Raw genomic sequence first — 27771 nt, forward strand, 5'->3', positions numbered from 1 at the left:
CTGATTGGTAACTATTCGCCTCTCCAACCGATCAAAATGAAGTTTCATAGGACAGTGCATCTCAAAGAAACAGTGAAAGTTGTCGAAAATGACAATTAAGAGGATACCGAAGTGGTAACCTTAGTGTGCACACTATGCAGGGTTCCCACCGGTAAACAACGACAAAGAAAGAGGTGTAAGGACTAACAAATCACAAACGCTACATTAGATAAGTGCTGTACATTGATAATATCTGGACAGCGCACAATACATAAGTGGTATACTAATATCTATTTATATAGATAGCATCATAATCAGTGGTTGCAAGATAAGACTAACATGACCTGCACGATTTGTGCATAGGTGTAATTGATGTATAATGTGGAGAGCAGAACTAGAAAATCTGTACTACATCAATTATGCAGCAGCAGCAGATATTCATTAAGGAACAAATCGAAGTGATGGGCGAATATAGGAGTGCACAAAAAAAGAAAGGCGATGAAAAAAGCAAATTAAGCGAAAATGGCTTCTTACGATATTTCGAGCTCTCCATCTCGAACGTCTTTCAGGCTGAGAATTTCTAGCCGTCCATGGCCACGGCTCTCATTTCGAACAAGTTCATCGGTGGTACGGAACTGACCGGGCTCAATTAGACCAACCTAGAATTCGAAAAGATTCCCGTGACGTATGAAACAGTTACAGATCATCGTGAAACTAATGAACACTAACACTAATGAAAACACTAATGAAGATGTATTTAAAAGCATGTTTGATGGGATGAATAAGGTTATTTCGTTACGCACGAACGCCTAAGGGGGAGTCGAAAGCTCCACATCCCACTAAGACGTCTTTACTATAGCCCATCCACAACACGAATAAATCGACTTCTCACAATTTCCAAACCGCCCTCGGCCCAGTCTTCCATCTCCACTTCTGTGAATAGTGCTTTCAGACGGTTATGTGTAATTTTAGCTTCATGCGATGGCATCGAAACTCGAATTCGCATCTTTGCACGCTCAATTCGAATCGTCTCTCGAAGCTTCGGTATCACTTCCAACGCCTAGACATCGGTAAATGATATCTACAACTTGAATTCCCAGTTGTACTTATAAACACATTAAATTCACTTGTTGTTTCGCATTCCTGTTAGGTTTCAAAGAGAAGTGCATTTCATGAAGCGCTTTATCGATTACTGAAGGTGGGACTGGACGTTTCGTGTCTGGATTCACTACCATGGAGGCAATCAGTTGAGATACCTGGAAAATCATGTGGTTTCTTTACAGGTCCCTAAAGCATGGAGCTAGTAACCTCCTTCAGTGATTGATCCGTTGCCGCTTGTCGTTCCTTGTCAGAAACTTGCAAGTCCCCTTTTTCAAGAATCTAAACAGCCTAATTCAATAGTATTTCACGATTCACGACGAATTAATAAATGGGAAGAAAAGACTAGTATTCACAATTTTACAAATTTCGAGCTGGTCCTCGGTACCAAATGCTGCTACCAACTCATCCTTTTTGGCTAGTTGTCCTTTCGATACGTTTGAAAATACGGTGTGAGTCTGCAGCACTTCATCGATATCCTTCTCGCTGCAATAACTATACTCGTTGGAATCACTAACGGCTCTGTTTTTCACCCAAACAATCGGCAGCTCAATGTTAATGTAAAGCGCGAAATGCCTGTGAAGCACTGCTGTTTACGTGATTACTGCACACACAGCTTAACCTTAGTAAAACAGCTGTGAAGGGTTCTGCCTTAACTTATACTTCGTGCGTAGACGTTATCGTAAATATCGTGATGGAGTTGTGTCATATGGGAAGCGAGGATTGGAACCACCAGAGGATTACTTTTAAGAAATGTTTTTCACTGACTAGTTGCACCAACAACTTCAAGAAGTCCTGGAATGCTAATGCACTAACATCGACCTTACTATAATTTACTCAACTCAATCTCCTGCATAATCCATCTTCTATAATTACCATGGCAATCCATATATAATAACCGATGAGTTTGAAATGGCCCGAGATGTTTAAAAGTCAGGAAATTCGATTAAAGAAGGTAGAAGAAAGATTACGCCTATTCAAGGGTTGAGAGAGGATTCTCCAGATGTGTGTGTTGCTGTTGTTCGTCAATTTGCCGTTGTATTTGTAGTCCCGTTGTTCGTCAATTTGCCGGAGCCTAATGTACTTCTATTTGTTCCGAGGTTGCTCGGCTGCCTATAGTCTCGCAAAGAACATAAAACATCATATTTTTATTTAAAGAACTCCGCAAAGAACCCTGAGTGCCCCCCACCCACACTTTCCCCGAACACTCTTGAAATGAGCGTGAAATCAATCCCTTGGAGCACAAACATATCTTGCTGGCTTCGCATCATCACGAAAATTAAGTTGGGGGACTCAGTTGCGCTCTTACTCCTGGAGCCCCTGACTCCTTTTTTTCTCGTAGTAACTTTAGCCTTTGACAGCGTAGAAACGAATGCAATACTGTCAGCGCTGGTCGATCAAGGTGTGGACGCGTTTTATGTGAGGACATTAGCCAATTGCTACGAACGATGCACGACTAGGATACAGCTTTTCCACCGCCCTCTCACCATACCCATTGGAAAGGGAGTACGACAAGGCGATACTATATCGCCGAAGCTGTTCACGGCTGCATTGCAATGGATAATGAAATCACTATTCTGGGAAGAAAGGGGCATACGTGTTGATGGAAGATTTCTTTCGAACCTTCGTTTCGCGGACGACATCGTTCTCTTTTCGAGCAGTACCAATGAAGCAGAAACGATGCTCAACGAATTGAACGAAGCAGGGAAGAGAATAGGACTACGAATAAACAGAAAGAAGACACAGTTCATGAAGAACGCCCACTGCGAGGACGGAGGAGTACAACTTGAAGGCTCCCAAATCGTCGAAACTCCGTCATACGTATACCTCGGACGTTCTATGAACATGGAAAACGACTTGAAGGAAGAACTGAATAGAAGAATGAGAGCAGCATGGGCAGTATTCGCAGCCGTCAGGGAAGCTACGGACCAACTGACGGACCAAGATCTTCGTGCCCATCTGTTCGACTCGACAGTCCTTCCATCGCTCTGTTACGCAGCGGAGACGTCGGCAGACACCGCGGCCACGTCTAGGAAGCTACTTACTACCCACAGAGCCCTTGAGAGATGTCTCCTGAAGTTTAACTGGCGCACACAACACCTTGCCGGTCTTCGTAGCTCCGAATTAAGAGGAATGTCCCGTCTTCACGACCCAGCGGAATATGTATCGAAAGCAAAACATAGATGGGCCGGTCACATCATGAGAAGAATCGACGATAGATGGATAAAAGAACGCTAGAGTGGATCCCAAGGGACGCTAAACGCCCCCGAGGGAGACCGCCAACGAGATGGGGTGACGTGTTCGCTGCACGGATGGACCAACTGAGAGCTCAGCTGGATACGGCTCAAGGACCTCGTCAACGTCACTCACGAAGCTTGAGAACATCTTGGATGACAATGGCGAGGGAACGAAACGAGTGGAAGAGATGCTGGGGCCCGCACGTCGAGTGAAGACGGGCCATCTAAGTATCTAAGTAAGTAACTTTAGCTTACATGTCATAGATCCTCTAAGACGAATGCTTAGGTCTTAGACTCCGACTGATTTAGTTAATTTGCTTCCAGAAGTAAGACCGCTTACTGAATCCTCCTCCTCAACTACATTTTACCCATTCCTCACTTCACGGCAAGGAGGAGATCGAAAACAACATTCTTACATCACACTCAAACTAATCTCACATTGTTTTTCAATTCGTACCCGCGATTTTCTGTAGTTGCTGGGGAATGAAATAATCAGCAACTGCACAACAAACACAACTTACGATTTGTTTCTCCAGTTCACAACTTTGTTCTTATAACACGCTATTTCAAAGCGTTTTCCCATCTTCTTCATTCGAACCACAGCTACATTTGTGAGAATTTTTTGATTTGTTGGTGTTTTGATGTTTTTCGACATCTGAAGACATGAATGATTATGTTATCAAATTGAACTAGCCTATATACTGCTAAAGGAATGGTGGAGAAGAAAGGTCACTTCTATTCTTGCTTCACTTCCATCAGATATAAACAAAGAAACTGCATAATCATAGATATGATTACAAACAAAATAGTTACATAGATACGTGTATGCTGGACGTGTATGCTCTATTGTACCATTTCGACTTCGGTGCACTCTATACAGTCCTGCCAAAGTTTTTTTTTTGCTGTGTTTCATCCTGCTTTATACGCGTCTACAATATCCGGTTGCGCTGCAATAATGCGTTCGCGTTCGCTTGCGAGAGGTTGAATGCTCAGTGTAACCGTTCATTGGATGTTGTGTCAGATATCAAACGATTTTGACAGAACAGACTGTGAAACTTCTGCAATGGTTGCTAGGTACAAATACATACTGAATTAGTCTCATACCTTCAAAATTTTTATGGACTCGACATCAGATATGCTTTTTAGCAGTGAATAAGTGCGGAATCGTACCGCTATCAACAGACTCAAAAATGTAACATATCAAAATGAACATATTCATTCAAAATTTGGACGGCAATACATCGAGACGACACAGACAAGGACGAAATGAAGTCGTCATTTACAGTTCGCTCCTAAAGCTTTTCGGACTTCAAATAACATTCATATGCACATCATGGCCTACATAATTAAGTAAAATAGAACAAAAAATATCAATTACATCCATATAGATAATACTTCTACTGACTCTTAAAACAACACTTAATAGCTTTGTGCTACCCATACTTTGCGCAATCAAATGGCGACTATAAACATGTATACAGCGAGGTTCATCGCATCCATTAGATAAGACTATCTAACAAGATATTTACCGTACTGTAAACATGCTACGCGCAATATTGATCAGTAACAAAATTATACAAGTTCGATAAGGATGCGGTTCTCTCGTACCACAACCACATACAAAATGAACAAATAAAAATGCTATAATAAAATACTCAGTTGGCTTCGTTGATGATGCTGGTGCACATAATTTTACGAAGATTTCAGAAATTACAGACTAACGGGAAACAAGTAACGTAAACAACAAAACCTTTTGTGCTAAGTTTAGCAGATGAAGTCTTCCTGTAATCATATACTTAGGTTCAAAAAACCCATGAAATTTGCAGAAACTGCTAGGTTGAAGAGACCTGAGTGGGACTGATATTTTTTTTTCGAGGCTGGGATCTCTCCACCAGTAGGCAAGAGCCGTATGCAGTTCACAGGTATCACGGTGAAAACCCAGAACTTCCCGAAATCCAGGAATCTGAAGCATCAGTCCGTCCAAGATTGGAAAAGACTGTCCGAAAAATAATCTCTACACCCTCACTAGATATGCACGAGCACTGAATTAAGGCAGGTTGCCAATAGAATAGTAGGATTCTATCGCTCTAGCTCGATGCATCTTCTAATTTTGTTCTAAATTCTTTTTCTACGCGAGTCATTCTGCCATACGTGTTTCCGCAGTTGTCACGCGGATGGATACCTAGGATTCTGGGATTTGTGAGGAGAAGAGAATTACAAATTGCATTTCTGTTCAGTTTCCTGGTTCCTGCATATTTCTAGGCAATTTTTTGAACTCATCTAAGGTGACACGATCTTTGAACTGATAATTATGCATCTGTTGAGACACTATACAGAAGTCAGACATTAGCAGTTCCCTCCAGAACAAGCTACTTAAACAACACTTCTTACATCAATGCATATGTGAGATCCCTAGCTTTATCTTCAGATGAATGAAGATTGCTACTGAAGAGAATTGAACATAACTCATACATTTGGCCAAGACTGAGATTCAAAGCAGACTGTGGGAAATGCCATTCCGCGGGCAGTTAATCAAGAACCTACAATTCAAATGCCGTGTCACCTACTCTGAAATGCTGTCAACTGCCTGTTTGTGTCTAGGAGTGACTTTCTATAATCAAGTGAGATTTGCATATACATCGAGTCAATAAAATTCGATATCAATCCGGCAACATTAATTGAACCTTGGGAAGTGTTTGCAATTCCAACACGTATTCCGTCAGCCTTGAGCCCTCCACTGGACGTTTCACTAGGCGCCAGTGAAGGCCCAGTTTATGGTAGAGACATATGTTCTCGTGATCCAATGTCTTCTCAACGGCTGTCACTGTCTGAAATATTAGGTAATGTAATCAGTGTGGAGATTCTCTGTAGGGTAAGCGGTAGCGAACAAGTAGTTCGCATTATCTGAGGTATCCAATCTAGCTCATTTATGGAATTAAATTTCTCTTGCAGTCATATTATGGATGAGTCTGCAGGAATATTTGACTCAAAATGAAAAAGTAATCCATTAGAAGCGGAGACATAGCGTCAGCTTAGTGATCATCGGATTGACGGATTTCCTGATGTTTGTTTTACATCTTGTTTAACCTAGCTTCTTACACCGCTTAAACCGGTTCATCTGTGATCTTCGAGTGTGCTCCACCACCCTTCATTTCCGTTAAAGGCAAAAAAACCAGAAACTTAAAAAATAAAAATTAAAGCCATCACCCGCGAATTTGGCGTGGTATGGATTTCCGACGGACAAACTCTATATGGGGTCGTAGATTGCGGGACCAGGGGTGGTTCCACTCATCTCTCCTTAATCACAGTGAAAAAACGGTGTGAAACACTCCGCTCCTAGTGACGTTGCAACGCTCCACATTTGTACACGCGCCTAACGTTCCTCGTAGGAAATAAAGCAGTTCCCACGCCGTTTTTTAAAACGATTAGGGACGGGTGAGCAGAACCATCCTTGATCCCGCAATCTACAACTCCATCCCTATTCTTTCACCACGTCAGACTCATGGTATGTTGAAAACAGTTGAAAAGACAATCTTGATAAGGTATTGCAACGAAACTCCTCCTCTATCTCTGTGAACTGCCCGCTTTTTTTGTCAGCTTCTCTCATAACAAAGTTATGGGCTCAAAACTGAAACCACTCAATTTTTCATGCTCTACTTCGGGCTCCAATTTTACAACGGAAACGAAATCATATTAGATGTGTTGTGTACTGTTTAATTCGAAACGTTCTAGTGTATCTCAACACACTGTTCACCTCCTGGCGGTTTTTTTTTCTGAACGGAGGTACTAGCCGTTTAATTCCACGAATTTTCGCAAGCAGTGATGAGCAAGCTCTAACTGCACATCCTCGCTGTTGACAGATAACTCCTTCAAAACATTGCTTTCTTATTTCGCACTATTGCACTATATCTTTCAACACCTAAATTTCCTATTTCTTTTCTTCCTTTTCGTTCTTTCCGTGGTAACTGGGCACCTTAGGTGAGAGGGGCACTTCGCCAACTACCCCACAGTGAAAGGGCTGGAACACCAGCTCCGACTATCGCATGTATGAACATATTCGCCGTGTTGAGGTTGAATAAACCATCCATAACAATTCGTTTTTTTTTGCGGACATAATATTTTCCCTGCTTTAGAAATATCAAAAGTAATTAGGGCATTCAGAGTACACGATGTATGATATATACGAAAACAAAGTGAATTTCGCCCTCCTCAAAATGAGCTCGTTTACCTTGTTAGTGTAACATTATCCTCCGCTAATCCATTCAACTTGTTTAAAGGCATTCGCAAAATTTTCCCTCACTTTTTGAGAGACCGGAGCTCACTTTGTTGGATGTGTATTCGCAGACATCATGTAAAAGAAATGTTGACTTCCAATGTCCTGAATTTCAAATTTGCCGGGAAAGGGGAGGGGGAGGAAAAAACAGAGAAGGCAAGTCATTACGCGTCATTACGCTAACACTATGGTAGCGAAATTTTCATCTGTGCCGGAGTGAGGATAATTATTTTCGAATGAAGACAAAAATCTGTTGGAATTCTCTTCACATCATTTTCGAACAAATTTACTAATAAATACGATGGTCGACGACTTAGCTTCTTGAAAATTTTGAAGAAAACGCAGTCGGTATCACAACATTGGGAAATAGATGAATCCCAAATAACAAATAAATCAACTCGCCCTTCTATTAAGGCATACAACAGGGAACAGCGAGCATCCAAACGAACAGCAACAAAACAGCAAACCGCACAACAACCACCGACTGAAGGGAGAGAGATTAGAACCCCATCTACAAACAAAATGCAAAACCAACGAAGCCGTATGCCCACCTCGACATTTGTACATGACGCTTGAGCACACTGTTTATTCGTCCAAGGGTATCTGATAGTTCTTCAGGTGCTACTCGTCCAATTAATTCGCTGGGAAAGTCTGTATCGAACCGAGAATTGAGACCGAACCTGAAATATACTAGAGCTTACTGAAAAATACTCCGATTATTAAGGGGACTAAGACAGACGCTTCTTGTAGCTAGGAAATGAGAAGCGAAGATTGAAGCTGCTTGAATTGCAACATCAGTAAACCTGTTCGATAAAATGAAAGAGATTTGCTCTACCTTCATGCTCTCTAAACCGAATTGGCCTCAGAATAATTTCTCTAGCGTGTAGCGATCAAACATCATATTCTGCCGAGATTAAAGATATCAAGTAAAATATGTTTGTAAGTATGCTCTCAACACTCTCACGCTCTACTTACTCCTTCGAACGCAGCTGCCTGCGCCACTAAAGTAAGCTTCAGATTGCATTGACCCGACTATCTGTTTCTTGAGTATACCAGCGATTGCATAAGAAGTACTCCGATGGAATCAGAATATTTTACGCAACATTCTGATTCCATTGGAAATGAAAAATTTGAAAAGAATGTCATGTTGTTCTGTCCGCAATCGATATTCTTCTAAATGCACAATGCAAATTAAAGAAGCCAGTGATCTCTGCATGAGAAGAGGTTTAAAAAGTTCCTGAATTTTCTACACCAATGCCTTTGACTCATTCCTTCAAAACGTGTTCTTCCTCATAACTCCCTGAGAGAGCTGTCTTCTAAAACCTCTCTTCTTGCATCTTCCGCTCATCTCAGGAAGTTTTTGCCCTCAAATTTCGTGTTTGTACTACAAACCCTTCGTTGACTGATTTCAGTGTTCTCGAGAAATTGATTAGTCAACGAAGTGACTCCCTTTAAGCTCTGCAGCTCTGTAGGAAAAGTTACCACAACAGGTAAACACGCGTTATCATCACGTCAGGGCTGCATGGCTTGTGCATATTTTTTAGCTCAGCTACTAAATGGACATTTTGTGCTGTTATGAGCTGGTGGAGATTGTTTTCCACTTTTTTCATATTTTCCTACATCATTGATGTCGAGTGATGTCCTACGCTTTAGTGATGTTATTTTAATCAATGAGGTCGATTCGCACAATATATGAAACATGACATATGCAGGATCTCTGTAGCTCTTTCCTAACTTATCTTCATTAAGTGAATTCCAGAAAATCCATCCACTTTTAAACAGCTGAAAACTACATAGAATTAAATTCTTCATCTTTCAGAAGTGGTTTCAAGTTTCTAACTCTTTTACAAATATTTAACTCAGCGGCGTGTCGAATCTGTCGTCCCATTGTCATACTGAAGGAACAGAATGTTGATTTTTTTTGTCGTTCTTTTCTAACTCGACCTATGCATCTGAGTCTTCTTTGTCGTATTATGTGCTTTATCCAGTATTTAAAAATATTTCGCAGATTTTAGAAAAAATAGAATAGGATGGAAGTGGAAATATTTTAATACCAATATTTCAACAACATTTCAGCAAATTTGACTCTTCCACTACTTGGCGTTTCTTCGTTTCTGTCAGCTAGCGAATTTCGCATTTCCCATTAGTTCCTTAGCTAATTTTCGATTTTGGTTTTTCTAAACATACGAAATTTCCAATACATCGAATTGGCAGCAACTGAGAACTGTCGCAGCTATGTTGGAGAAAAAGAAGAACAAGAAGAAAGAGGGTGGGGCGTACTCGAAAGGGTCGTGTCCTATCACGCTTGACCCTGCTCATAGTTTGTTGAGGTGGCACGGTGAAGACAGTGGCTGCAATCGAAGTGGAACCTTCACGCTGTCCTACTGCAGCAAGCGGGAATCAGTCGTGTACTTCTGCCTACGCAATTGCAACAAGCATCAAATCGTTTTAGCCCGACTGTTCCTTAGATCTCCTCTCGAATGTCTTGTGCGGAGAGAAAATCTTCCGTTTTTGCGCTAAAGACGTGGGTAACACAAAATCGAGCAAGAACAACACTTTGTTCGAAAGTAATCTGGTTTGGAATTGTAGAACAAGAGATGAAGAGGGCTTCAAAGTGCAGTCAAAAATGGGGTAAATGAAACCTATAAAATGAAACGTGACAGCAGATGCCAAGAAAAAAATTTAGTGCGCAGTGAAATTGTCGTGCTTTTTGTCAAATTCTGTTAGATATCAAATAGTGCAGACCGACAGTGTCCGACAATGTAGGAAGAGAATGTCTATAGTTGAGTCAAAACGACATGAAGCACGGACAGTTGCGTAAGCGGTTGCGCTCGAAGCGGTTCGGTGGAGACAACAATTGGGATCGAGGTGCGCCGCTGGAACGCAACCGCGTCGAAACTATCCGTCTTCATGTCGTTTTAACCCTACTACACACCACCACAATCATAGCAGACATTCTAAGCTGTGTGTATACTAGATTTCTTTTTTGTAGTGATTTGCGCGAAGATGCTACTTTTTCTTGCGGTAAGTAGTAATTGTACCCTGGTTCGAATGACAAATCAATTCAAGAACCTAAAAATGGAATAACTTTAGAAAAAAAGATTGGATTAAATTGTTATCTCTTAACGACTTAATGTACAGAAAAGAAGAATTAAGGTTTCAAGTGAACACGCTTGAGAGTTCTCTTGAAGTTCTTTCTAACTGACATCATATCATAAAATAATGCAAACAGTACGACAAGCGGCGAAAAGTGCAGCGAGAATGCCGTCCACTAAATGAAGAACCAAATAAAATGATGTTGTAAGTATTCAGGTCGAGAGAAGCGCTCGGAGTAATTTCCAAATTGGTGAAATATCCTTGCATTATGTTAGGTATCGGTTTGAAAAGTTGAGATTCTCTCACAAACAAGCTATCAGAAGCACTCAGAATAAATGCGAAAGAAAAGTAAAGACATGTCCAGCAAAATGACTTGCGCGCCATTACAAAAAAAGGAGAATTATAACGAAGAAAGTTACAAATAGACCAACAAAAGCTTCTTTTCCTCTAACACGATACATGTGCTCACTCTATGAGGAGGAGCATGTCACTTTGTTGGATTTGTTTTCAAAGACGTCGTATGGTTTCGTTCTGATTGTTCTCTGACTGGTCTCCTTCAAATTCGGGTGAAACATAGTTGGGAGGGAGGAAGGAGGATTCAGTGCCATCCTTATTTCCGGAAGTAAATAACTAAACCAATCGGGCAATAAGACCTAAACACTAGTCTTAGAGGACATGTAAGCTCAAGTTACTACGAGAAAAATGTAAGATAGAGTGTCTAGAAACAAGGGCGCCACTAAATGCCTCCCCCTCCACCGCCCTTCCCCGACAACATTTTCGCCCAAATTCCTGCATTTGTGGATATAGAAGGGAGACCTGTGCCTTTCACCGTTATCACCGTGAACTATGCTTCTACCTACTACCTGCTTGTGATGAGATCCTAACCTAAGTTTTATATGAACGCTGTGTTCATCTGATTCAGACCCTTTGTGTTTTGAGGGTAATGCAATTCTGTTTCCGTGGATTTCTCGACAGCAAGAGGTCTTTGGAAGACCAAATACCACGTTTCTTCGCACAAAATGGGTTTTAACACATCCAAAAGTCAATAAATCAAAAGACCCACATAGTGATATGCCCAACACCACGTATTGTGATCGGCGGTTTCGACGGCGGCAGCGGCATTTCATCGTCGCTACTTGAAATCACGTCAATCTCATCGGAAACACGCGAACGTCGTGACATGCCACGCTACAAGGATATCAGCTATCAGCTGAGGAATCGGATAACGTAATAGGGCGTCGTGACTCTTGCGGAGTCATCGAGAAGAGCAACTTACCAGAAGCGGAAGCACTTGAAAACGCTTACGCTACGGCCCGCAGTAGAATGTTGGTGCATGATATCGACCAGCCAGTCGAGAGCTGGCAACCTGACAAACCACGCCCATTTGCCCACCGGCTGAGTATCCAACGCGGAATGTGACGTTCGCGGAGAAGTGAAATCTACGTAGTGGCCGTTTGAATTTGTTTTACACGAATCGTTACGCTGTTGCAGTGCTGTAGCCCCTGAAATTTTGAAATCCTTCTGGCTTTTTTTTTGTAACTAATTTCCGAGAGGTGATGCCACTAGTACGAGGTCTTGTAACGAAATGATCTCTGACCTCCATTTTTGACGGATTTTTGTAGTGACGTAGATCTTTAGGTTATTGGTTGTGTTTGACTGGACTTATTCTGTTCTGTAGAGACTATATTCTCACGTTTAATTCTGAAGCTTTGTTTTTTCGTTGTTTTCATTGATTTCTCCGATAAGCTAAGGCATTTAGATTGGTGCAGTTTTTGAAAATTTTGATTCTAATTTTTAATGATAATGAAATAATGAGCCAATAATGAATAATGAGCTAATAATAAACCAATAATGAAAGGCGGAGAATATTTTTTCGTCTTTCATTATTGGTATTTGCAACTCCAAGTTCTACAACGACTTTTGTGGGGTCAAAACGACATGAAGCACGTACGCAATTGCGTACGCGGCCTCTCTCGAGGCGCTTGGTGGAGCGTTGCGGCTAGGAGCGTGGTGAAACCCGTGTTGACAAAGCCCATCACTTCAGTCCGCAACGGTCCCAACTCGATTCGAACTGCTGCCTCCACCGCGCCGTTTCGAGGGCGTACGCAAATGCACCGCAACTACACTCGTGATTCATGTCGTTTTGACCCGACTATACATCATCAACCCAGTTCGTTGTTAATTCGTTTCATTCGCAAAAGCCTGCTGCTGGTAATTTGCTGACTCTTCGTGATTCTAGTCTCTGACTAGTACGTGGTCGAAGGTTACATCTAAGTCCAAGGAGGAACTGTAGTCGGGTCAAAACGACATGAAACACGGACATTTGCGCAAGCGGCTGTGCTCGAAGCGGTGTGGTGGTACGTAGCGGTTAGGATCGTGCAAGGATCTTCGCTACCGGCACCCACCTCTGCAGTTCGCCATGCTCCCACCTCGATTCCAACCTCTGTCTCCACCGCACCGCTTTCGAGCGCACCCGCTTACGCAACTGTCCATGCTCCATATCGTTTTGACCCAAAGTATACAAGCCCTTAAAACACAGTAGGGGCAGATTTTGTGGGGGAGGGGGGGGGGAGCCGAGGTTCGAACATTCCGCGATAAAAAGACTCTGTAACAAATAAAATGACTGTTTTGGAAGCTGTCAACAATACAGTAAAGTGCGTAAAACCCACACATTATCATATTTCTGATTAGAGAAAGTTTTAAAGTAAAGTACCTGCACAACATTTCCTGATTGCTGTACAAGTCATCCCAGTCAAACTGCGCCCCTATTGTGTTTTAGTTTCTTGTTGGAGGGGTAGGATGATTGTATCACATTAAATATTAACTTTTGGTTAGGTCAACCGTGGTCACAGCTGACAATTTACCTCTCATTTCATCTTGTCGCTTTCTTATTAACTAATTGGTCGGCGTTATTTTTGTTTCCCAAAATTCCTTCGCTGAGAAGTGTCATTTTTGCTTCATTTTTCCTCTGTTGTCTTATTATTAACTGCTTGTAAATTAGTTTCATTAGTTCATCCCAATAGAAACATCGCGCCTCTTATCGAGCGGAGAATCCAAGAATGACCGGTGCGTTTACACCAGCGCAGCGGCGGTTTCTGTTGCAGGAACAAATTCGGCTGCACAGAACCTGCTTGTACTCCCCATGAATGCCTCTGAACTAATGAATGCTCTCTATTGCGCTAACATTTGAGGCTAGCGACAAGAGACAATGGGAAGCGTCGGTAATATTGAAGCAATGCGTTGCTGCTGTTTGTGAATGAAGAAAATCACTTCTTTAATGAAAAAAAACACGCACACACACGCAAGGTCTGCTACAGTGTTTCCGTATCGCTAACATCTAACAATAATGAAGCGAAACTTTCATGATTCTATTTCATCTGTTTTCTAGGAATTTGTTTACGTAAGCAATACCTTCAAGATAAATTTTAACTCATTTTAGTGATGCCTATAATTATTGCTGTATATCGAAGTTTTTCTTGGTAAAAATGGAGATGAAGGCCGTTTTTGCATATTGCAAACATACAGCCGGGTCAAAACGACATGAAGTTTGGTGCATTTGCTGCGCTCGAAACGGCGCTGTGGAGACAGCAGTTTGAACTGAGGTGGGACCATCGCAAACTGCAGCGCTGGACGGTGCCAGCAAAGGTTCCAGTGCGCACCTAACCGCTACGCTGCACCGCAACGCCTCGAGAGAAACAGCGTACGCAGTTGCACCGCGTTTCATGTCGTTTCGATCCCTAACATGATTGAACAAAAAGCTCCGCATACGTAGCTGCGGTAGAGTAGAGAGGCCATTTCTTTTTGTCTCTTTTTTGTCTCATCCGAAATTGTAATATATGAATATCAGTAGGTGTTTACCCCTCGACCCATTGAAATAGTTTTTCAGTGCCCGAAAACTGGAAAACGAACTACTTGTGAACTCTTTTTGTGCTCGTTCAAGAGTCAGATGGACTTGAATTATCGTGTAAGTACAGGACTTTCATTGTTTTTTGTTATATAACATATGAATACATTCTATAAATATTTATTTCTTAGCATTATTCACTTATTATTTATTTATTTATTTCTAAGCATTGTTTCCGACCATTCAGTATTTTCAGTTTTCGAATCTTATCGGCTCAGTCTATCGAAATGGTGATGTGATCTTCTCGCCGGATGGCTCTTCTGTGATCAGCCCAGTTGGAAACAAGGTTTCTGTCTTTGACTTGAGGAAGTGGGTCTTTTTCCAGTGTTAAAATAGATCGTTGGGTCCACACTGCTCGCGTGCTCGTACTGCTCTTCTACGGCGCGCAAAATCGTCCATAGAGCAGATAAATCATTCTTAATTGACAAATGACTTTCCCGTTTGAAAAGCAAAAAAGCATTTGAGAAGGCGAGTTCATCAATAGATAGATATTAAACGACTTTGATAATTATCTTTCGTACATTATAGTAACTTTTTGCTGTTCACGCATGCCTAAACTATAGGAACTTGTTAAAGGCATCACCCCACGAATCTGAGTTGGTATGGAGTTCAGAAGGAGTATTCTTATACGGGATAGTAGATTATGGAGAGAGGGGTGATTCCGTCCATTTCTTCCTAATTTTTTTCTAAAAATTCCTAAAAAAAACGGGCCGGAAGATGCGGCGCTGCACAAGGCTGGCGCGCTCCAGTCGAACTCCTTGTAGAAAATAGTCCGCCCGAAGCTATATCTTCCGGGCCGTTTTTTACGGCGATTGGGAAGAAATGGACAGATTCACCCCCCCCCCCCTTCTCTATAATCTACTATCCCGTACTACGAATACTCCACCTGAAATCCGTACCATCTCAGATTCGTGGAGTGATGCTTTTAAGAAAAAGTGTGTGGAACATGACAAAAGAACAAGAGAAGGCAAAAGTCACAAAGCAGTACAGAAACTAAGAATTTGCTAAATTTTTGTTCGCGCTATTTTTAATGCGTGAACATGACTTTTCTTGGGTAGGTTCTTACAACATCGAGCGGCGAGCTACTAAACAGGGTCTAAAACTAGTAGATTAATGGAGAACAAAAGGCAATTAGTACATCAAGTTCCATGTTTTGTCAGGGGAGTTTCGTGGTTTTACCTTGATACTCATAAACTACGCTCCGGTCTCTACATGCTCTTGAAGAGATCAGCCCCAAAAAAAATTCCTCGTAGCTAAGTTTTTGTGTATAATAATCAGTGAAAAACAAAGCCTCTAGCAAGTTCAATTCTGGTTCCAAGCAAAGTTATTAAAAATAAGGCTTAATTTGGTCAACACATCAATTGATGAACATGACACATAGTAGAATCAAAACGACATGAAGCATGGCGCAGCTGCGTAATCGGATGCGCTTGGGAGGTTGGGGAAGAGCGTAGCGGTTAGGATCGAGTGGGGACCCTTGCTGGCGCCATTCCTTGCTGCAGTTCGCGATGGTCCCACCTAGAACCACCTCTACCGCGCCGCTTCGAGCGCAGCCGCTTACTCAACTGCACCGTGTTTCATGTTGTTTTGACCTTACTGTAGATTTTCCTAAACTTGCATACCCTATTCCTTGTCAATGTTTTCTTTTCGAAAGTAGAAAAATCTGACGATTTTGGTCATGGTTTCTTATGTTGCCTACTTTCTTATGTCGCCCACTTCAACACAACTTTTGATTGCATGGCACAATTGATTAATTATCGCCTCAAAATCCCTTCCTTCCTCTGCAGCAAATGTGTTTGTGATTTCTACTGGAACTGGTTGCTGCGATCAAGTGCAGTCAACAAAGTTCCTCTGAGAACTTCGGTTTGCCAATTGTCGCTGTACCAGTGTTCTTTTCAGCAATATTTCGAGAACCCTATCTCTTGAGTGTATGCACAATATTTCTGCTGTAACGATTAATAATACTGGATCTCATATGGTCGTATCCAATGAAGGTAATTAGCACTTCTATAATTAAGAAGTTTTCAACGAAAACCTTCCTTTTCGTTGGATTTTTCCATCATTTCTTTGATAATTTCCACGAGTGTATCGTAAAGTATTGCAGGCGGTCACGTCTTGTATATAAATACAAATACGGAAACAGTAATATTCAAATTCCGGGCTAATCGAGAGGTCCGCGCTGTGAAGTTTTCTCCAGATGGGAAGTAAGTTTGATTGGTATTTCTGTAGTTTTTTCTTTCTAAGAAGACATGCTGCAGTTTTATTGCAATATGTCGTGGTGTGGATCTACAAATACAAGAGATTGCAAAACAGTCAACTTCGATGTTTTATCCGTTTTTCCTGCATAAAACCTACAAGTTGTCATCGGATACGTTAAACTGTGTGGATTGGTCGAGTGATGGCTGGTGGGCATTTACATTTATGGTTACAAGGATATTCGCTAACTAAAGTTTAAAGATTTTGAAGGTTGATTTTAAAGGTCATTCAGCCTTTACTGTTCTATCTTAGTTATTCGTCATCACCTTTCAGCATTTCAGCCTTGTCGTCGCTGGAGGAGATGATAATATAGTACGAGTGGTTGGATCTCGCGACTACCGTAACCTTTTTATTCATCCATTGGCCGCTCACCAGGGATCCATTGTGGCATGCCAGTTTATAAATAACAATTATGATGTGAGCTCAGCTTACCTTCTTTGTAAAATAGCGAACAGTCTTGGGATTCCCCCTGTCTCTTCCAGTTGAAATCAATGTCACGTAGACTTGCATGTCATCTGAGCGAACTGATTAAGCTTAAAACAGTTGTTTGGAAATCCGAAAGAAGTACTTCTATTGTATATACATATATATTTATATATGTATATACATATATGTATATATAGTATATATATATGTATATATATGTATATGTCATTTTCCACTGCTGTTCGGATTTTTTTAAGAATCTGCAGAAATTAACGAAATGTTAAGCTAATATCCGTCTGTAAACGGGGAATCGCCAATATCTGGACAGCCTCGATCCAACCGGGTGATTTAGTAGAAGGTACTGACCATTCCATTCGTTGTGGGGATTATCTTACATTCTAAATGTATCCTTTTTACACGCTCTTTTTTATTGCAGGATTATGGACAAAATCGGAAGACATAAAGAGTGGTGACGATACGACCACAAGATTACACTACAACAAGGAAAAGCGGTAGGTTGTCGCTACACGTCATTAGTTTGTGATGCGATGCTAATGTAATGAAGCAAGGGGTGACTTTGTTCTTTTTTCCTTCAAAGGCAACATTCCACGAATCTGACGTGGTGAGTGAATCCGCTGGAAAAGCTAGAGGTAGAGTTGTAGATTGCCGGATCTGGGGTGGTTATGGTCATCTCTTCTTAATAGTCGTAGAAAACGAACGACGCTAGCGCGATATTATATTCGCGGGGTCTCTGTGTGTTGGACTTATCCTTCTTTGCGTTGGTTCTAGAATTTCCTTCTGCAAAAGGATCCTCTTGGAAGGCCTTTCTAGTATCTTAGTGCCCAGCCAGTGTACGCTACCAACTGCTCAATGTAGGATAGATTAGTATCAGACCTCTAATTCCTTCTTTCCATCAAACCCTTGGTGATTTTCGAAATTCGATCCAAGTTTGTTGTGCGAGATTTGAGGCACGTTCACCACAGGCTTGTAGTCCTCTGAACATCATCAGTTGTTGATCAGTAGCAGTTGATGATCCTTATAGATTTTTGATGCAAAGGCGTCAAAAATGAGGCGAAAATCGAGCACACCAGAGAACAAGATTTCGTAAGATTCTATGCGTTGAATATAGGAGAGTACACAACAAGACCTACACCTGTTACATTTTGTGATGGGAACGTTTCTCCGTAAATGACGAGTGAACTCTCATTCATCTCCATCGCCCGACCCCCCTTCATTGATTTCTTGTGTTTCGAAAACAGCAAAATTAACTGAGGAACAAGTGGTTAAGGTGAAATTCGGTGGCTTGGTATTGAAATACTTTAATTTTGATTCCATTCTATTTTTATTCCAAAATTTGTGAAATATCTCTAATTATTATCTCATTAAGCCCAATAAAGGACATGATACGACGAAAAAAAGAGAGGAGTCAGGAGCTAGGTCGAATTACAAAGGAAGAAGAGAAAAAAAACGAAAAAAAAATCAACATTTGGGTCATGGGATCAGTGGCCCCGCTGAGTCAATTTTTTTTCTGCAAAAGAGTTAGAAACTTGGAACTTCTCTTAGAAGATGAAGAATTCAATTATAAGTAATTTTCATCAGTTTAAAAGTGGATTTAATGGAATTCGATGACAAAAAAAAACCTCAGATTTTGTGCACATTGTTATGTCTAGAAGATCGCGGATATGTTCGTGATAAGAGGACCAAAAGAAATATTTTAGGTGGTTTTAGAGAAGAAGGTTTGCCTTATGAAACAGCTTAACGCTGTATTTCCTACATTCTAGCCTTTTGGTTGGTGAAGGGATCATCATTACTTGAGGTGTACCTACTAAGCCCCCTTCATCTGAGCAGGGTCCGGCTCCTCCCTATCACTGCTAGGTCCGGAGGAGCCTCTTTATACGTTGCCACTTCTGTTCTTTTTTACTTTAATCATTTTTTTCAATGGTTGGTTCGGGCTTCAAAGTAGATTTTGGGTGACCATGCGTTTTTTCTTAGCTAAGTTCGCTTTTTTTTGCTTTGCGTCTTGGATGGTATTTTCACACCTTGATTTGCGTTTTGCGAACTTACAGTCTCTGCTTGTTCCTTGTCGCCTCTTTCGTGGAGAAATAATTGTCATTTGTCAAAAAAAAAAAATGCCCTGAAGGAATAAATTCCAAAAATCTCATTAACCTCGTATAATACGCTCCAGGAACATTGATCGCTCTTGTTTCATTTCACTTCAAAGTGGCTTAATTTAGATTTTTTTCTTAAAATGATTTTCTGAGTACTGCTTCGCTCAATTTTTAGTTACTCGCTTCTCGAGTCGTCAGGCAGCGGAAGATTTGGTGTCGAGGTGTCTGCGTGTTGTATTCATGTAAAGTCAAATTTGTTAGTGACAGCGTTTTCCAACGGTGTTTTTGTGCTGCATGAGGTTCCATCATTTTCACTAATACACAATTTGAGGTGTGTTTATTCTGGAGATCTTTGTCTATTTTTTCTCTTTTTTTCTTCATACAATCGCAGTTTTCTGTATGCTATTGTCTTTGTTTCTAGAATATCCGATATGCAAATAAATAGTGTGGCAATTAATGATACTGGTGACTGGTTGGCGCTGGGGTGTGGAAAAGGATCAGCAGCTCAGCTAGTGGTGAGTTAAAGACAATGTGTCACGAAACTGGCGATATTATGGTCCATGTGGGCAAATGCAGAGTTCGGGCTGCAGATTCTGAGCGTGCCCCCGCTCAATTTCCCCTAATAGTTCTGAAAAACGGCTTGAGAAACGGCTTTTAACTACTTTGGGCTTCATTAGAGCACTTCACCCCTGTACGCAGTCCGGTTCCCTCAGCAGAATATTCATTAATTTTGCTTGTTGAAGAAGCCATTTATTTTCGACCGCTCGCTCGTGGATGCCGCACGTGCGAAAAAATGGACTGTTTTCACTTACCTCATGGGAACAAACGGTTTTTCAGGACGATTAGGGGAAATTGAGCGGGACCTCGTAATCGTTCCACGTTCCAAACTCTGTCTATAAAAACCTAACATCTTTAGTTTCGTGATACGCTAATTCTGGTAGCTTTTTCAAGAGATCAGAGATTTCCATTGTTTTTACAGGATTTGTCTCCTATCTTCGGCTCTTAGATAGCTATTTTTGAAATATTCAGGTTTGGGAGTGGCAATCAGAAACGTATGTGTTGAAGCAACAAGCTCACTCCCAGAGAGTGCTTGCTGTACAGTATGCGCCTGATGGTTCATCGCTGGCTACAGGTGCTGAGGATGGAAAGGTGAAGCATACTCTTATCTCTTTCCTGTATTTGCTTTTCACCGTATTTGCTCTTCTTGTCATAACCACATTTATGCGTGGTAATTTGCTCAAATCAAACTCAATAACAGGTGAAAATCTGGGATGGGAGGACGGGGTTTTGTACGGTGACATTCGATGAACACACGTCTGCTGTGACCGGGGTTTGTTGGACTCAAAACGGCAAAGCTATCCTGAGCTCATCACTAGATGGAACTGTCAGAGCGCATGATCTTAAAAGGTGTGTTACCACAATGGTGTTTAATTTGCTTTGTAGCACGTTCTTCTATGTCTCTTATGATTAACATTTTCGAGAGCGAGATGAAGTCGTGAACACATGACTATCTCATGATTCAGATTACACTCATATTTTTATTAATAATTTATCTAGTGGATGAGGCTCCTTCCGTCTAAATATTTCTTTTTTTAGGTACCGTAATTTTCGCACCTTAGTGTGTCCAGAACCAACCCAGCTAGGAGCAATTGCAGTGGACCATTCCGGAGATATTGTAGCAGGAGCAGCCAAAGAAGTTTTTAGCGTGAGATGTTGTACTGTAACTGTCTTAAAGGGTTTAGGTTTCTATGGTAGGGTCAAAACATGAAGCACGGTGCAGTTGCGTAAGCGGTCGTGTTCGAAGCAGCACGGTGGAGATAGCGGTTGGAATCGAAGTGGGACCATCGCGAAATACAGCGAGGAATAGTGTCAGCAAGAGTCCCCCTGGATTCTAATCCCAACCGCTAGCGCAAGCGCAGCCGCTTACGCAACTGCACCGTGCTTCATGTCGTCTTGACCCTACTATGTGTTGGGTTCAATAGTGATGTCTCCGCTGATTGAGGTGATGTTTCAGTTTGCAATTGTCTCACCACATCCACTAATTTAGAAAATCCGTGTCATTCACAAATGGAGAAATTGAAAGGACCAGAAACAGGACTGATTAACCTGTCTGACAAAGCGGCTCTTTTTACAGTTGATTGACTGATTGAATCCGCCTAAAGTGATTACGGATGAAATTACGTGACAGAGCAACACTTATACACGTAGATGTGATGAAATTTACTTTACGCGATTTCATTTCGTTAATTTAAAGAGGTTGTTTCCTCGAGTGAAGTGGTCAGTATAGTGCTTCTGAATCATCTGTCTACTGGACTCGTAGGTGTGATACTTGCAAACTACATAATAAACATTACCTGCTACTGGATAGAATCCAAAATGGAAAATTTTCTGAATCCTGTCTTCAAGGCGAAAGTGTCTTGTGTGTTCATCTGAGTCTCATGAACAGAGATGAGGTTTGCTGGGAGGACTTGGCATTCTCGGAAATTGCGTAGATTGTATCGCTTTGATCGAAGTGCCCGCCTCTTTAGATCCGCTCTCTTTAATGAGGTTGTAATGGGTTGGGACCCAGTTGTTTCTAAGACTACTCATATTGTAAGATTTGCAGATTTTTATCTGGAGTATGGAGAACGGGTCTTTGTTGGATGTACTTAATGGACATCAATCAAATATTGCTGGAATAAGCATGTTTGGTAATACATTAGCTAGTGTTTCTTGGGACAGGACGGTGAAGTGAGTTCTGTTGGTGTTTTGATGTGAAATACCGCTGCCATTGTAGATTCTGCTTGCGTACATGTAATCATCAAGTCTTTTAGTTCTTTTCCTTTTTCAGGATTTGGAACGTCGTGCAGTCCACATGTGAGACGACTGAGCTAGCTCAGGAAGGGGTGGGCGTGGCTTTCTCGCCGTGTGGTCAGCTGGTGTCTGTATTAACAGTAGATTCGAACGTTACCATTTATCATTCCAAAGATGTGAGTTGTTTGATTGCATTCTCAGATTAGTTTTATAACATTATATCTTACTGAAAATCAGTGTAGGTTTGGTTTCCCACGTTAAACACAATTAATTTAAACGATTTTGTAACATGTGCTTTCTAAGTCTATGCAAGCACAAATTACAAATGAAAGCAGAAATTATAAATTACTACCCCAAATTAAGTGTGTTTAAGAAGAAAGAGACCAGTCATAGAGTTATGTGAGAACAATTTGCAGAAATTAAGTTGATTCTACTACAACTGCATGGATAAGTGTAGACAACAGTACTAGACTGGTGATTGGGCTTGTTCAAATCACTCTTGTCTGTCCGATGCATAGTAAATGAAAGGACAGTAGGACAATTTATCAGAGCAGAAATATTAGGAGGACCCAAGGATTCAAATGAACAAGCAATCTTTCACATTTACTGAAGTGAATAGAATGCTTCAAGCGCTTCACATTACCGTACCTAGTAACTGCGCAAAAGGGAGACTTGCTTCATTGCTTATTTGGCTATTTCCTACTGCATTCTACCTAAACGTAATGATACATGGTTAAGAAAGAATAATAAAATAGTATGCATCCGTAAAAAAATAAAGAGAAATCGCTTAAGCCTTCATTTAGATGGCTTTCATTGGTTCGATAGATGCAAGACCTGACCTTGATCCTGGGAGAGGACAGGAAGACACTATTACTAGGCAAAATGCTGCACAGAGCAAGTCAGCTTCCACTTTTCAAATCTAATCGTTGGAATTGTTCTACCTACTATGCTCTTTTTTTTATAGATGCTTCACCTGCATGCAGTTTTCACCGGACAGTTCGTTGTTGCTGCTGGGTGGTGACTCGAATACCTTCTGTTTGTACTCAGTGACTGATAGAATACTTGTGAAAAAGTTTCTAATCACCGAGAATCGTAGTTTGGATGGAGTTGTAGTGAGTTTTTTTTTGACACTTCTCAACGCTACGTTCTAACCAGTGTAATACGTATGCCAGGATTTTTTCACAAGAGTTTCGTAAAGGGAGGGGGAAGAGAAGTGTTATGAGGAGGTGAGAAGAGGATACTGGTGAGGAGGGAAAAGAGGAGGAGAACGATGAGGTTGGGAAGGGGAGAGTGGAGAACAGAAGGGAGGAGACGGGGAGAAGACGAAGAAGAAGGAGGAGGAAGAAGGTGGAGGGGAGGTGGGAAGAAGGGATAAGAAAAGAATTGAAATGTTTGAATAGACGCAGCTTAGAACGTAGGGCGTAAGGCTATCGGTAGACATTAAACTATGTCTAGCAGAATAATCAAAAAAATGAATCGTTTCTTCATCTCCGACGAAACAGAAAGTACTGCGTGAAATGAATTCTGAATATGAGAGTTTTAAGCTTTTAAAAATTTTTCTTCTTGTTCTTGTTCTTGTTCCTCGCATTTTTTTTCTCAAAAGTGAGTTGGAAAAAGCTGGGAAATTTGCTGGAATTTCTAACAAGACCTCAACTGACTTCCGAAAAAAAGTGCCTTGGGTCCTCCGAAAACACTAATTCAAATGGCCATTGTTCATCACTAAAATCACCTGCAGATGGGGGATGAGTGCTGTAAATAGATTTGTGTTTATACTGCTTATTGTTTCTTACATAATTTTACTTTTCATATTTTTCTTATAAATTTTATTTATTGTACTTTACTTTCAACTGTTTCAACACAGTGTGAGCTATTATATTAGATAGAATGAGAAGGAATGCGATTGTGGGGTCTTCCTCGGGAGTCTTAACAAGTATAATCTGGACCCTCGTTCTAACTCTGATTTTGTAGTGCTTCATCTTTCCGTTTTGGCTTTATCAGAGATGCTAAATGAATGGAAAACGAAACTTTTGAAAAGGGCGCATTTTATACCAATATATTTTATACCATTTTATACCAATCTTGGCATTTATTTTCCAGATGGATGTGAATCGACGTAATTTCACAGAGTTTGGAAACATGGCACTTTGTGAGACATCGGACTCAGAAACTGAACCAAATGGCAAAAGAGAAATCCGACTACCAGGGTCTAAACATATGGACCTTGGAGAACGAAGTGCTCGCCCGCAAGTGGCGGTCTACGCAGTAGCTTTTTGCCCAACTGGCAAGTTTTGCTCCTAATAAAGAATAAAGAGCGTTGCATATTAGAAGCCTGGATCATTCTTCCGCGTTGAATGAGGCTAGTGGACTCCCTTGGTTTATTAGCTAATGCATTTGAATTTTGCCAAAAACGACAAAAAGTTTTTGGTAGGATTTCTGTTATTTCATATATTTCATTGCCCTGTCTTAAGAGTGTTGTAGGCCTCTGCTTTTAAATGTTCTTTTTCGCATTTCTTTTTTTTTCGCCCACTCTTTTCTGCATTTATCAAAGTTTATACCGAAAGAAAAATGCAATACACCTAAATTTTAAAAATAACAGAAGAAATTAGTTCCTAATGAGTATTTCCTGAAAGCCAAAAGTACGAGCAGAGAAAACTGGGTGGAAATTGTAGTCGATTTCCGAAAATCTGTAAACACTGGCTTCGTAGAATCTTGAAATAACGTATCAGTGAATACAAAATATGTTTTGTTGTTAATCTTCTTCAGGTCGACGATTTGCTCTATGTAGTACGGAGGGTGTTGGTGTGTATTCACTAGACACAATAGGAGTATTTGACCCTTTCCAGCTGGATAGCCAAACTACACCGGACATGATCAAAGAGTGAGGCTTTTTCTTCCTTCACTTACGTTGAATCCCTATATATGTATACATTTATTTATTTATTTATATTCATACACTTCTATATAGAGCGTTATCCCTTGGTGACTACTCTACGGCGCTTATGGCTAGTTTACGTTTGAACGATACGCCACTGATCCAGCAAACTATGGAGAGTACTGGGTTAGAACAAGGTATTGATTGGTTGAAATTCGTTAGTCATGCTAATTGTTAGTAACAGTAGATCTACGTGGAAAACCACTGTTCGTAGGTCACTCTAAAGGTTTCATTTCAGTAGCAATAGTATTACGAGCTCTGCCACTGTCCTATACAGAGAAATTGCTGAAATGGATTGCAGATGCACGAGTAGTAGCAAACTCTCCGCATGTCCACTTTTATATGGTGAGTGTTTTGTTAAAAACTCCTAGCATAAAATCCTATTATTTTATCTGAAAGGGATTTAGCTGCTTATGGTTTTTGATCGTCAATACTGTCGTTGTTTAAAGGGCGAACACAGCATTATTTATTTCAGATTTGGTTGCAACAGATTTTAAATGAGAATGGAATGCGCCTTAAAAGAAAAACGGATTCTGCTATATTAACGGGAATACAAGAAATAATTGCGCATCATATGTTGCTGATATCCAGAATGTGAGTCCTGCTACTTTATCGAGCTGTTTATTTCCTCCTTTTTTTTGTCCGCCTCTCGTTTTTGCTGAACTTTGTTTTATTTCCTATTATTGATAGTTATTTCTCCACATTTTATGCTTACCACAACCCATTTTCCTCCTCTCCTGAAAACCTCCAGAAAGTGCGATAGGGTCCTGCTGTACCCTTACAAGGAGAATGGGGTCACTTTTGGTTCGAATGAAGAGGGTCATAATTCGTGGACACGGAGGAAGGTAAAGTGAAAGAATGCGTTCTACCACAGGTGTACATGAGCGTCATATACAAGAAAGAAGAGATATTATAATGACAATTAATTTTGAATTAAGACCGACCGATTGAATGGAGAAAAAAGTAGGAAGAAAGTCAGTTTCGACGGTTTCGGTGTCTGCTTTCAAGTTCATTTCTTTTACCTTAGTCGATAGCAGCACGGAGATAATGTAGGTGTAATTTTGATCAATGAAGTCTCTTTATAAACTTATTCATGTAAAAAGAATGAATAAACTGCTGAGGGAACCGCAGCGTGAAAAACGGTGGCGCCTTCTAACGTACCTTGTAGGAACAACGCTTTTTTAGGGCGATTAGAGGAATTGAGCGGGGGCGAACTCATAGGTGTGATAGGGAGGAGCTGGATTCACTTCAGATGAACGGGTTGCAGCTCAAGTGTGAGAATCCCTTCTCCTACTGTTCAAAAGTGAGCATTTCATTTCGCCAACCGTCCAGTAGTGAAGGCCAACAGTGCAAAAGTGAATGGGTTTCTTTCGTTAACCGTCAAAAACTGAAGAGGTCCTTTCGGCCATATATGCCTTAGTCGGAGCCGGTACTCCGACCCCCTTTTGGACGGCTGGCGAAAGGATCCTCATCGCTTGCACTGCACCCTATAAACTACACCTCCTTCACCTGCGGAGGGTCCAGTTTCTCACTGTCGCACCTCATATTATTCTACACTCCGAACTCTGTGTTTTTCAGGTGTCTACACTACGCCAATTTTGTGATATACTACCTTTAACTGTGTGGTGATTTATCCTCTCAACGGAAATATTCATGAATTATTTTCAAATTAAGTCATAAGATTATTTTATTGGACATTCGCAATCAGCAAAGACATATTAGAAGTGTGCATTTGCGCCATACGTCGGCATATGCTTCGTTCAATATCGCTTTCTTAATGTGCTTTCTTTGTTTTCTTTCTTCAACATTGCTTTCTTAATGTCACTCTATATTCTAGGACTTTCTTTCTTCACTTTTCACATCTCTCTACAACATCTCCATTTTCATACCTTTCCTTTGTTTTTTTTTTCCTTGTGGGGTGGAGGTGCAGTTGAAGAGGTTATTTTGCAAATCCTTCAGAGCAATTCAGAGCATGAGCAATTTCCTTGTTTCTTTCTCTCATATTCATTCTTCTCATAAAACCTTTCCTCTGCTTCTTCTAACCTTACTTTATTAAACGCCGCATTACTTTTTTCTTTTTTTTTCTAAGGATACGTTCTTTCATTCATCTTTCGCTTTTGCTATCTTGTGCATCTGTCACAACCCCAGCTCACTTATTGTTTCAGTGCTGATCAAAACAAATTTGCTTTGCGGTACCTACTGACAGCTCGAAAACTGAAAACAAAGCGGAAAATAGAAGACATGGAGTGCTGATAACCATGATATTCACTTGTTGCAAGAAATAGGTGCCACTGTACATGTGCTTCCGATCAGTCGCAGTACACACCAGTTTCATGTCTTTTCTTCAGAGTTCGAATACATTAACCTTGTATAGTATGTCTAGAACAGCATAACTGCAACCTATTTACCTCCACCATTCCTTGTACTTAGTATGTTTTCAGCTTTGTTCTTTAGAGGTTAGTTTTGCTTTTTGTTTTCACATCTCTTGTGTTCACATTTTGTTTTGTTGCTTGTTTTGTTGATTTTATGTTGTTGATATTGTTGCAATCGGATTAAACTGGACTAAATAAAAGCTTTGATTTTCGTCATATGTTCCTGTGAAACGGATGAGTTTTACCTTATTGCATTACTCGGATACATTTTTCTTGGTCTTTCTTGCGTTAACGTTC

General features: G+C 40.8%; 2 protein-coding genes across 3 annotated transcripts; one reads left to right on the forward strand and one right to left on the reverse strand.

The window, feature by feature from the left end:
- Positions 1-509: 509 nt before the first annotated feature.
- Positions 510-12067, reverse strand: RB195_008249 (uncharacterized protein; the record flags this gene model as incomplete). 2 transcript variants are annotated; one of them, XM_064194663.1, is made up of 14 exons in its annotated part: positions 510-638; positions 872-1039; positions 1107-1235; positions 1288-1359; positions 1434-1563; positions 3836-3969; positions 5033-5096; positions 5162-5277; positions 5999-6142; positions 7990-8071; positions 8139-8267; positions 11747-11871; positions 11960-11973; positions 12028-12067. In XM_064194663.1, the coding sequence occupies 14 exons, from the start codon at positions 12065-12067 to the stop codon at positions 510-512; spliced, it is 1476 nt and encodes a 491-aa protein (XP_064045808.1). The 2 variants fall into 2 exon arrangements, with proteins under 2 accessions (XP_064045808.1, XP_013293426.2); XM_013437972.2 differs by lacking the exons at positions 5033-5096; positions 5162-5277; positions 11960-11973; positions 12028-12067 and having other exon boundaries at positions 11747-11865.
- Positions 12068-14629: 2562 nt separating this feature from the next.
- RB195_008250 (uncharacterized protein) lies at positions 14630-27355 on the forward strand (the record flags this gene model as incomplete). Its single annotated transcript, XM_064194664.1, has 23 exons — positions 14630-14647; positions 14784-14896; positions 16487-16581; positions 16692-16791; positions 16846-16992; positions 17125-17260; positions 17555-17627; positions 17706-17781; positions 19553-19708; positions 19799-19892; positions 20407-20526; positions 20636-20784; positions 20974-21082; positions 21983-22107; positions 22208-22346; positions 22974-23068; positions 23135-23282; positions 24268-24451; positions 24934-25048; positions 25136-25239; positions 25341-25447; positions 25578-25696; positions 27268-27355. 23 exons carry the CDS (start codon positions 14630-14632, stop codon positions 27353-27355), a joined length of 2610 nt encoding a protein of 869 aa, XP_064045809.1.
- Positions 27356-27771: the final 416 nt, after the last annotated feature.

The sequence above is a fragment of the Necator americanus genome, chromosome III (assembly GCF_031761385.1).
Source record: "Necator americanus strain Aroian chromosome III, whole genome shotgun sequence".
NCBI lineage: Eukaryota > Metazoa > Nematoda > Chromadorea > Rhabditida > Ancylostomatidae > Necator > Necator americanus.